The sequence below is a fragment of the Papaver somniferum genome, chromosome 1 (assembly GCF_003573695.1).
Source record: "Papaver somniferum cultivar HN1 chromosome 1, ASM357369v1, whole genome shotgun sequence".
In the NCBI taxonomy this organism is placed as follows: Eukaryota; Viridiplantae; Streptophyta; class Magnoliopsida; order Ranunculales; family Papaveraceae; genus Papaver; species Papaver somniferum.
The window spans coordinates 175529160-175541738 of record NC_039358.1 but is presented as its reverse complement, the minus strand read 5'-3'; the positions used below and the strand labels follow the sequence as shown (position 1 = coordinate 175541738).

Genomic DNA, 12579 nt, shown 5'->3' with positions numbered 1-12579 from the left:
AACACAATATCTTGGTTTCGATGAACAATTGTTTTAGGAATTTATCGAGTAACTGTTTACCGTGTGACTTTGTGAAATTTGTTAAATTTCGATGATTAAATCAAGTTACAAGGTTAGTACTTCTTGGTGCCAAACAGGATAAGGTGAAAAAGCAACGTTCACAACAATACACGTACATAACTCAAATATACCTACGGTTTTATTGAGTTGGTATTTAAAATATCAACGTTTAAGACCAACCGCCAACCGGACACACTAAATCCAAAATACCTTAGAAAAACAAATAATTTATACAGTTTCCTAAAACTAGAGGATTTCCAAAATTAGTTTGAATCCCGTATATACTCAAGCATACGAATCACAAGACGACATGCATTAAAAATAAGCTATGTAAACCAACATAATAACAAGGTTTATGTTTATATAAACTTGGAAAAATACCAAAGTTTTGTATTACAATAGATGATCTTGAGAATAATAAAAGATATGATTTTAGAGAAAGAGAAAAATATCTCTTCACGACAAGACGGTTCAAAATTTTGATCAAAATCATTCAAGAGATGAAGAACATAGCGTTATCAATCAACCAATATTAGGTACAACGCAATAAAATAAACCCCACGTATGGCGCCCTTATTTGCTTAATGGAATCCGATGATAAATATGAGTTGAAACGGTATATACAGGGAGAACAATATCAGTACGAGATCACGTTATAACAATATTATCCGATCGATTCTTAGGAATCAAAAAATATTGGATTAAAGATCATTACAATAGGATCATATATATGTACATGTAAAAGAAAAAGATAAAAACACGAGCTAACAAAGTATAGGCAATGTCAAAAATTATACAAAGAATGGAATGACATTGACGAATTCAACAATGTAAGAAAAATATTCTACAACTCATATTTTGTCACGCGACAGCAAAATGCTGAAGCTTATTTATTTAGGAAAACGTTCAAAGAAGATTCGAAGTCTAATGAGGGGCGAATGCGAAAGAACTACAATGACATCTTTGCAACGTTAAAAAAATAAGAATAAAATTTTTTTTCCAGATATTATTTTGAGGACTAGAATACTAAAAGAAATAAACGAAGAAGTGATTTCATTCTTATGAAAACAAGTAACATAGCAGATATATAGAGAACATGATAATATGAGTCTTTTATCAAACCATCAAATACCGTAGAAACGTTCACAATAATACACGTACACAACACAAATATAGTTACAGGTTTGTCGAGTTGGTTGCTAAAGTGTTAATTTTTAAGACCAACCGGACACACTAAATCCAGAATACCTAAAAAACTACAAGAAGTATAAAACAATCTACACAATTTCCTAAAACTAGATGATTTCCAAAATTAGTTACAATTAGGTATATACTCAGGTATACGAATCACAAGCCTGCATAAAAAATAGGCTATATAAACCAACAAAATAACATGGTCACTGTTACATGAACCCGGAAAATAAAAGAAGTTTTCCTTGTTACAACAGAATGAAGTTTGAGACAATAAAAGATATGATTTTGGAGAAAGAGAAAAATATCGCTCCACAAAAAATAGTTTAAACTTCGGATCAAAATAGTTCAATATATAGATGAATAACATCGTTACGAATCAACTATGTTAGGTACGACATAACAACAAAGAAAGTATAATGCACCCTTATTTTCTTAATAGAAACATGTACTCCGATGAAATATGAGTTGGTACGACATATACATGGAGACAAAATATCTGTAGGACACACGATTTTGTAGAATTATCCGATTGATTTTTTATGAACTAGATTAAAGACGATTACAATAAGATCATACATATGTACAACGAAAAGAGCAGAAAAAAACGAGCTAATTACAAAGTTTAGAAATATAAAAAAGACAAAGACTGGAATGACATCACGTTTAAAACCAATTTTTAGAAGTGGATGATATTGAGGAAATCAACTACGCAAGAAAATATTAAAGAACGTTATTTTCACGTGACAATAAAATGCATGAAGATTATTTACTGGAGAAAACTTTCAGAAAATATTCAAAGTATAATGAGGACCGAATGCAAAAGAACTACGGAGACATCTTTGCAACATTAAAGAAATAGATAATTTCTGTTTTCTAGATTTATTTTGAAGAAAAAATTACTAAAATAAATAAACAGAGAAGTGATTTCATTCCTTGGAAAATAAGTAATTAACAAAACAGATATATACAAAGCATGATAATATGAGTCTTTTCCTAAACCATTAAATACACTAAAAAGCAAGGCTCATATATTAACATAAACACATGACACAAATATACTTACATGTTTGTTGAGTTGGTTGCTAAAATATTAAGGTTTAGGACTGACCACACTAAGTCCAAAATACCTCAAAAATATATAAATATATCAAACAATCTACACAATTTCCTAAAACAGACGATTCAAAAATTAGTTAGAATTCCGTATATATACTAAGCATAAGAATCACAAGCCTGCATCTAAAATAGGCTATACAAACCAATGGAATAACAAGGTTTTATTGTTACATAAACCCAGAAAATAACAGAGATTTTGCATTACAATAGATGAAGTTTGGTATCAATAAACGGTATGATTTTGGAGAACAATAGAAAGAGAAAATTACCTCTCTACAACAAAATTCGAACTTCGGGTCAAAATAGTTCAATAGATGAAGAACATATAGTTATCAATAAACCAATGTTATGTACGACAAAACATATGAAACTCTACCGACGGGACCCTTATTTCCTTAATTAGAAAACGAATATATTCCGAAGAAACATATGAGTTGGAAAGGCATATACATGGAAAGCAATATTAGTACGAGATTACGTTTCACAGTATTATCTTATTGAGTTTTATGAATCTAAAAAAGATTGGGTTAACTGTAATTACAATAGGATTATATATATATGTACATCAAAAAGAAAGAACAAAAACACGAGCTAACAAAGTTTAAACAATATAGGAAATTAGATAAATATTGGAATGGCATCACGTTTAGCCAATTTTTAGAATTAGATGACACTGACGAAATCAACAATGTAAGAAAAAAATCTACAACTCATCTATCGTCACATGATGATAAAATTATACAACTCATCTATTGTATGCGAAGCATTGTACTGGGAAAACTTTCAGAGAAAATTCAGAGTCTAATGAGGGCCGGATGCAAAAGAACTACAAAGACATCTTGTAACTTAAAAAAGTAGGAAATTATTGTTTTCCATAAATTGTTTTGAAGAAAAAATAATTAAAGAAATAGACGGAGAAGTGATTTCATTCCTAACAAAACAAGTAACAAAACAGATATATAGAGAGCATGATATGAGGAATTTTTTCCCGAACCATGGATCTGAAGAACTTTTCATTAAATTTATAGACCACATCATTATAACATGCATTCTCATGATTTGGGAGCATCATAAATTCACAAAGAGTAGTATCGTCAGTGAATTAAAAATAACATGTTAAGATAATTGAGAGTCTAAGTAATTTCGTCCTCTGTTAAAAAATGACAGAAGATTATAAGTTGGAAAACTGTTTAAGTTCCAAATTTAGCATGCTGGTATACCAACTACTTTTAGCTAATCTAGGAGCTTAGACGTATCGATGCATTAGTCTCACGTTGTTATAGTCCCTGCACTCTACTACATGTCCTTTGTGTATGCTTGCTTTAGCTTGGCCAGATTAGGCTCACAATCACATGTTAAGTAAATCACATTTGTTTGGCTAAAAAAAATTACCGTACTGTATTTTCGATATAAAACACCATCAATTTATTTTTTATGGAGTTGACCCAATTTGAGCACTTCTGTTTTGTATCATTCTCTGAGTATATTTAAATATGTTTTGTAGAGAAAAAAGGTTATCCCTTTTGTTGCTCTTTGATCGTTATCCCCGTTACGTACTAAGCTAAACTGATTTATAGTTGCCAACATGAATCCATTTGTTCTTTTGATTTCTCTATTTCGGTGTACAGTAACGATATATAGTTTTGAAAGGGATGAAATTAAATATTAAGTTGTAATCTTTTTTAATGTATTGTTACAAAGAAATAAAGTACGTACACTTAAGACTATAAAGAGAGGTTGAGGTGGGGCCGTAAGAAAATTAGAATGCCCAAAAGAGGCTTGATATTCATGGACGGGTCAAAAACGTCCTCATCCACTTTTGGGAATAATTTTAAATGAATATAAATTCTTTTGTTATCCCAGTCAATTAACATTCATGACAAGGTATACTATAACTCTAGTTTATATTGGTCACATTATCTTATGGTTCGTTAGGTTTATAGCTATGTCAAAAGGCATTTTTCACAGATAATGTTCACGTATACTCAATGATCACCATTTTATTATCTTGAATCAACGAATAAAATAGAAATCAAGTAATTTATTCTAAAAACTTACCGACGGTAATATCAAGATAACATAAACTAAGATAATTACAAAAACAAGTTAATGATACTTTAAAATATTCTCACAGAACATACCAAGCTATAAACTCTGTGACGGATATCGAAAATTACATGATACATGACATTAAACAGAGGTTGAGCCGGGGCCTTTATAAATTGTAGAATAACAAGGAAACGGGGATGTTATGGAAGCGTGTATGACTAAGCTAGGTGGTGATGGTACATCAAAAGATTTGTATATAGATTCGTAGGAAATACAAATCTCGAAAGTAATCATATCACCCGCCATAACTAATATTTTAATACCATTTCGTTTTGGTTGCGAGTCTTCTCTGCTTTTCTTTTTTAACTTTGTTTTCTTTAATATTTCTTACTCATACGTCCCTTTCGTGTCATAAATAAGAGAGGGAAAAAAAAGAAACTAAAAAGTGGGGTGGGGGAAAGAAAGAGAAAGTAAGTAATGAATCCCCCAAGGACGATAAACATTACCATCCATCCCCAACACCACACATCACAATATGCTGCTGCTTTCTTTCCCCATCACCAAGCGGGAAATAAGATGAAGAAAGAAATTATTCACCAAAACTTCTTCTAGATCTCATCACTAGACAAACTCTTGCTGTAGCTTTCATCAGTTTCACATTTCAGTTCTGAGTCTGACCTGATTTAAGCCCTAGCTAACTCTCTCTCTACCTAAATCGTTTAACTATCTCTCCCCCTTGATTTCCTTTTTTCTTCTTCTTCTTCTTTAGTCTGGCTGTTGATTCGGAGAAGAAGACCATGGCAGTTATATTTGAAGGTTTCTCCATAAGGTAAGTAAATCTCAGATCTTCTTCTACAACTTTTCTATTTTTGATTTCTTTTAGAAATACATATATTCAATTAAATTTGTAATGTGTATTTATTTATTTTTTGTTTTCTGTATAACTATATCAAAGAGAGTATACATCAAAGGTTAGAAGTGTTAACGTGGCTAAGTGTTGGCCATTTGATGATGTGAATAAAGCGTCAACATCATCAACAGCAAAGAGAACAGATGAAGAAATGAACAAATTATTACCACCTTTAACAGGCCGGAAGTACAGATGGTGGTCAAATGAAGTCAAACTTCTAAATGGAGAAGAATCAGTCCAACCACCCTCTGATGACAAATCTCAAAGTGGTTTTCATGATGATAAGGATAGTGGTTTTGGTTTTGATGGCGATGGTGATGATGATGAGAAGAATGATAAAGAAGATAAAAAAGAAAAGGAAGAAGAAGTGGTTTTGACGAGGAAAGAGAAAGAAGAAGAGAAAATGGTAATGGTATGTCCAGTTTGTCAGAAGTTTACGGCATCTACCGTGAATGCAGTAAACATTCATATTGATAGTTGTCTTTCCAAAGCTTCTAAAAGAGAAAAGAAACTCATTAGATTAACTAAGAAGATGAAGAAGATTGTTGCAGAGGCCGAGGCAGCCAAGTCCTCTTCCAAAACAAAGAAGAAGAAACGGTCCATTGTTGAGATTTTTGCTGTGGCTCCACAAATTGAAACCCTACAAATCCAAGAAGAAGAAGAAGGCTATGAACAAGAAGAAGATAATACTGATGATAATGAAGAAGACGAAGTAGAAGTTGGTGAGTGTACTAATAATAAGAAATTATTGAAAGGAAAGAAGAAGAAGAAGAAGAAGAAGAAGAAGAAGAAGAAGAAGAAGAAGAAGAAGAAGAAGAAGAAGAAGAAGAAGAAGAAGAAGAAGAAGAAGAAGAAGAAAAAGAAGTTATCATCATCACCAAAAGCAGATGTTACAATGGGAATGATTAGGAATTTCAAGTTTGATAATAAAAAGAAAAAGAAGAAGAAAAAGACTGATTGTTCAACAGTAACATCGACATCATTATCACCTAAATTATTCAAGAAGAAGAAGAATAAGATCAAAAAGAAGGTATGTGAAATTAATTTCTTAACCCGTTATATTTTTTCCATTTGTTCTTGTTCTTTCATGGTGCTTAAATATTTATTGGGAACCTTATAAAGCTGTTTATTATATACTTTACATATGAAAGTGATTCAACAAGTACTAGTGGTTTGAGTGAAATTAAGTTATAGTACAAAAGAGTAGAGAGAACAAAAGTAAGAAGAAACAACTAGTGATTCACATAATAGTTGTTATCTACTAGTATATATTCAACAACAACATTACACTGTACATAATGGGAGTGGAGTATGTTGATCCAGCTGTCTAGTACGGGCTGCTTGGTTATTGGGGGAATTTTTATCATCAGATGATAGTGGTAGTTGTCCTTATTGTTTTGTTGATGATACTTTTGAAACCCTTGCATCGTAAAAATAGATAAAAGGATGTTTACATCATCGCTTTTTACTACGGTTTTTTGCTTCAACAAATGTAGCATTCTAATTTAGGGTTAGTAATAATTAAAACTTATCTGTCCATCGATTTTTATGAGTTAGTTGTTTAAAATCTAGTTGTATGAAGTATGGGTTTGGATCTACTGATGAAATTTGGTAGTCATATTGGGCTGTTGAGGGGTTTATAAGAAAAAAAAATCGTTATTTTATGTTCATTTTTACATGTAATATGGATTATCTTTGATGAGGTGAGATATTAGTGTTGGTCTGGTTGATATTTGCTTGCCGAATGGGGTTTTGGTTGCATTTTGTGCCTGTTTGATAGTGGTTCAAGTTTAGTTGTAATGAGCATGTACTTAGAAATATTGTATTTGTTGTCTGATTATAGCGATACTTTCGTGAATGGAATTGTTATGTCTTTTGAGTAGTGAGTGGAATTAACCTTTTTGTGCCAATCAGTGCTGTTTGACTTTTGAGGGGTTAAGTTAGTTGTAATGGAAACTTATCGGTGGTTATTGATGACCACCATGGTGGTGGCTTTTTGTGTTGTTTGATATATTTGCTTTGAACCATATGATTTTTATAAGGTGTCGTGGTTCTAGTTAAACTTTTAACTGATGTCTTGATCTCACGGTATCTTTGGATTTGGCAAATAGTTAATGCATGTTTCCAGTTTGTAGTTGTTCATACTTTTTGGATGATGTGTTGTAAGTATAACATATGTTGAAGTAATTACATGCAGAAAATTGACCTATGAAGTCGACTGTGAGTATAAGCATCGATTTGTAGGTGATGTATGTAATAGCATGATATGCATAACCTGATCATCTGGAAATCTAACAATTAATAATCGTTTTTTGTTTTTTGTCATCGATATCAGATGCTTACTTATATCAAAATGGCAGGCTAACATATCAAAGTAGGCGAAGAAACCTAAGCTGACCTTTTTCATGTGATGATTGTGTATTTGTATGCGATGTTTATTTAGTTCTAGTATATACATGTTCTTGTTTCTATTTGTATAGAGTTTTTTTTTTTCATTGTTTTTGTTTCATCTGCGTCTGTATGTCTGCTTATATATTACTCGGTGGTAGTTTTTTTTTGATAAAAGATGTGTATCTCATTCTGATCTTTTGACTACTCAATTCTTTATAGGATAGTGATAATGAACAATGGCTTTCGGTTCCCCATGATTAGAGAAACTATACCAAATGCAATATGCATGTGTCTTTGATAAGAAAGCTATTTGAATAAAAAAAATCTAATGAGGCTAGTAATATTGCTTGTATGCATTTTATTAACCTTACTTTCTATAAATATATTGCCAATTGTTTTTATTTGTTGGACATTTTTAAATTCTTAAAAAGCAAAAACTTATCCAAAGCTTTCTCCCCTTCTCTCAGAAGCTGGTTCTTAAGGTTTGCATCAGGTCTGAATTGTTAAAGTTCATGGTACACGCTATTACATTGTTTCTTTTTGTGAATCCGCTTGTTGTTTGAAGACTTATGTATATAGAGCCTCTCTCAGGTAAAAGGATTTGGTGTTTGTTTGCTTTCTATTCGGAAAGCGTTTGTTTGCATCAATATACCTGCCACTTATGATGTAGTACACAACTGATTTTCTTATTAGGAAAGAACTGAAACAAATCACACACTGATTATGTAATTGTTATGCAACGGTTATTACATTCCTCATACCTTCAAATACATATTCTGTTTTGAACATGTGTTAGAGACAAGAAGTCTCTCATTTACGTTTTTGGATCCTATCTGTGGGAAGACGCAGAAAAAGCATTTTAGGAATAGTTGTTATTAATTGTTGAGGATCAGGTAGTGCTTTTCTGTTATGGCTTATGATCACTTTGTAATCTTCTCGGTGCTGCTTCCTCTACCTGAGCACTGTGTCTCTACCGATAAAATTCACCTTACATGTGCCGCTCATGAGACCAACAATTTTAAGATTGAGACCTAAGTGTTATCAGATTGTTAATATATTTGCGAATATTATAAAGATACAGGTGAGTCTCAGAAAACATACTAGCAGAAGATTCTTGCAGCTTCTATAATCTTGCATAATTGTGATGTCTGTTATGCAAGAAATTGTATATTTAATGTACAAATGAAGCTAGTATTCGTTCGCACAGCTGCACATCTTCATACTCCATGTTACTTTCCACTTACATGTGTCTGTTCAAATCACCAGGGTTGGGTGTAGCACAAAATTATTAATCTATTGCAAGCTACCTCATTATTGACCATGAGAAACATTAGTGCTGAACTAATTGCAGCAAGTTTGTCTTATTTTTTTTAGTCATATGACATAATATTATTACTTGGTTGATGGAAGGTCTTTTGATAAAGTTAGGCAATCTTCTCCTTTAATGACACTACCGATAACTTTTTCTCTACAGTCAAAAGTCCCGGTACTGAACCAGGTCTTAGAACAGGAGATATGTAAGCACCAGCAAGGCAAGCTTCCACTGCTGCCGATCCACAGCATATTAAAGAATCAGAGAAGTGTTGTATCTTGCCAAAAATCATCTTCAATTGGAAACCTGCAGGATTGTGATTGCACAAATTTTCATTGTGTTCGACGTTCAAATAAGCATGTTTGGTTTTCGGGTAAAGACGACATACTTGGACCGACCAACAGTGGGGTTTCTTCCTTCCAGCTGCCTCAAATACACAGTATTCATGGTCAAGTACCTTCTGATGTCATGGGCAATGCATTAGTTAGACAGAATGAAGTATCTGCTGCAGATGAAGCTCCTGTGACAAATGGAGGTGTTATTTGCATTACTAATGCATCTGGGGCCCGATCTATACATGAAAAGGACTGTTTGGATGATCCAACTGGTTATGATTCTCCATCAACTTTCCTCAGTTTAAGTAGTATCAGTTGTCAAGATAACAAAAAAGGCTTCTTAGTTGATGCTTTGGATGAAACTCAAGGAAATTGTCCACATCCTGATGATTCCCGCCTCTTTCATCATGGTAGCTCGCCTGCTTTCTATAATCTTCTATCTGCAGATATGCCAAGGTTCGTCACCTCTGCTCTAAATGATGGTTACGCTTCCAATTTGGACTGTCGAAGAGATGGAGATGTGCAAGGGTTGGTGGATATGAGTGGACGCCTGCCTGATCATTTTGTAAATTCAGTTCCACAATCTGTATCCAAGAGTTCACTACTAAACATGAAGACTACTACACAGCCTTCTTCAACTTTCTTAACTTTAACTACAGAATCAAGTGGGATAAAACCTTCTCTCCCACAAAATCCCGGGCTTACTTCAAATGGTAATACGACGGATAACTCCACTCTTCACCATTTATCTCCTAAAGATCTGATGAGTTGTCTTTCTTCATCGATTGAGTGGAAGAAACGGAGGGGATCTCCATGTGGGGGGAAGCATATTGATGAGAATTTTATTGGTTTGCCTCTGAATTCACAAGGTGCATATGTCCAGTCTTCCTCAAGTAGCAGTAAAGTAGGGTATAACTGTTTAGATAAACAAGACAAAATGGTAGGCTCGTCCAGCGGCTTCCAAACTCACAATGTGTGGCCAAACATAGAGAAGCAGTATGTGGAAAGACAAGCTTCAAGAGGTCATTTACAATTGTTTCCGGAGGAAATCTGTTTCAGAGATAATCCTAAAGTGGATGTGCCATCCAGCTTTGGTGTTACACAGTGTACTGGAGGAACAGAAACTCACTGGGAAGACTCGTTTAGGAGTACGAGTGAATCTGTACGGCAATTGGATTCTGAGCTAAGCATGTTGAAACTTTGTTCTTATGGGTCATGCGACCGAAGTGGGTCTACTGTAAATCAGTTAGAAAATCAAAAGAGTCGAGCTGAAAAGTGTCCAGAATGTGGGCTGCTGCCTCAGAATCAATTAACTATGCGGTTGATGGGTAAAGATGTTACCATTGGTAGAGCGAACGTACAAGTCTGTAGTTTCGAGGATGAAGGTTTATGGACTGACAAGGAAATTATAACAGAGCATCATCTTCCCATGGCAGCCCCCGAAGGCTCTTCGTTTCACGGACATTCTTGTCCTAAATGGATTGAACATTCAGTACTACAAAAACCAAACGAAACTGCGTCTCATCCATGGAAAGCTCAAACCAGCTCACCGCAGATTTTGCAGATGAAAGCTGTAGAACCTAGTTTTTCTCAGTCGTACTACAAGTGGAGGACACCTTATCTGTCACACGCTGGTGTTTCCTTGATCAGTAAAAAACAATGCCTGGAAACCCAAAAGGTTGCTTCAGATTCATCGATGGATAAGGCGGCGAAGGTTCCAGCATCTAGTACTGCTCAAGATGAATCTCGCTACACCGGACGTGAAATGCCAGTACAATCATCGGCTCCCCATAATGCTTGTGATCATACACTTTTCAGCTCTACGCAATTTAAGCACGGCCAGAGCACGTCTGTTCATGAAAAACATTCGCGTTTCGTATTTCCCTTCTCAAGCGAGGATCTCCCAGAGTATGTGCAACAATCACGGTTTGAAAGCTCTTCACAGCAGTTGCCACAGTGGTTGATAAACGCTAAACAGCAGAAAGTTACTCCGCCTGCTTTATCCAAACCTTACTTTGCTGCAAGGGCTACACACCATCCATCTAGCAAATTAGGTATCTCTTCTCCACATAAAAAATCGACAGTTCCACTTGCTTCAGAGCCAGGAACCTCAATCCGCCGCATGCAGAAATCAGCTGGTGGGACTTCGTTGAATTTCCCTCCAATCATCCCAGCTCCTCCTGGATTCAGAAGGTGTTTTCCTAGTAACTCGTTTTTTAAAAAATTATTTAAGATCAAGGATGGAAGTTATTCCAGGATTTCATCTCTTAATAATATCGATCAAGTTAAGAAAACCAACAAGAGGCCTGCAGCTACAGCAAATGATTTGTCAAGATCCTTTAAGAGACTCAACTGGCAGATGCAAGAGTTTGATGGCAAGTTGGGGTTGGACAGAGCTGCAGATGGTAGAGTTCACACACAACCTAATTCTTCCCCACCTGAACATGACGAATACAGAAATGAAGGGAGTGATGTGGGAGGTGACAGCCATGGACTATCTCAGGATGCTATTCATGAAGAGGATGGATTCAGAACCTTGCCAAGCTCTAACTTCTGTAAATCGGACAATATGGGTAGATCAGGTCCAATTAAACTAACTGCAGGAGCAAAGCACATCTTGAAACCTAGTCCAAAAATTGCTCGAGATATTCCTAAGGCAACTCATCCAATAATTCCTCTTGGACAAGTTGCCAATGCTAGTAAAGTTTCAGAACTTCAGAAGAAACCGGTGCAAATTTGCAAGCTCTAAGAGAGTAAGTCAGAGCTGTTTATGTCGTTTGACTTCTTAGTGCTTCACATGGGCTGCTATTGGGCGATGGTTTTACTACCAATAGGAATCCTTCCAATAGAGGTATATTGTGATGGTTGATTGTGTAATTTCCATGGATGATAGAGCGACAACCAAGTAATCTACCACGGTGCTGAATGTACTGTACTACTTTCTTGTACCAAAGGCATGTTACTTCAATAGTTAGGCCTTGGTCTTGGCGAAGTAAATGCACTCTAATCTAATTAAAATTCCTAAAAATTAGCTTTTGTGGAAGTACGTGGGTGTTTTTATTATTGTCATCTTCTTTTAACAGGGGTGTATTCGATTAGGATTTATACGGATAATTAAGAATCCTAAAAACTCCCGAATATTCAATTAGGATATGTAAAAAAATCATAAAATGTCCATGGTATTCAAATAGGATTTATTTAGATTCCACGTA

The 12579-nt window shown here is 34.6% G+C and overlaps 1 protein-coding gene across 1 annotated transcript; it reads left to right on the top strand.

Moving 5' to 3' along the window:
- Positions 1-4889: 4889 nt before the first annotated feature.
- On the top strand, positions 4890-12579 carry LOC113308682. Its single transcript, XM_026557153.1, has 3 exons — positions 4890-5248; positions 5375-6359; positions 9195-12579. Exons 1-3 carry the CDS (start codon positions 5217-5219, stop codon positions 12114-12116), a joined length of 3939 nt encoding a protein of 1312 aa, XP_026412938.1. The 5' UTR covers positions 4890-5216; the 3' UTR covers positions 12117-12579.

Bases quoted from the DNA above. Each gene is read 5' to 3' on its own strand.
- LOC113308682 (XM_026557153.1), top strand. From the start codon at position 5,217: ATGGCAGTTATATTTGAAGGTTTCTCCATAAG. The intron at 5,249-5,374 runs GTAAGTAAATCT...ACTATATCAAAG, and splicing joins TTTGAAGGTTTCTCCATAAG to AGAGTATACATCAAAGGTTA. The intron at 6,360-9,194 runs GTATGTGAAATT...TTTTCTCTACAG, and splicing joins AGAATAAGATCAAAAAGAAG to TCAAAAGTCCCGGTACTGAA.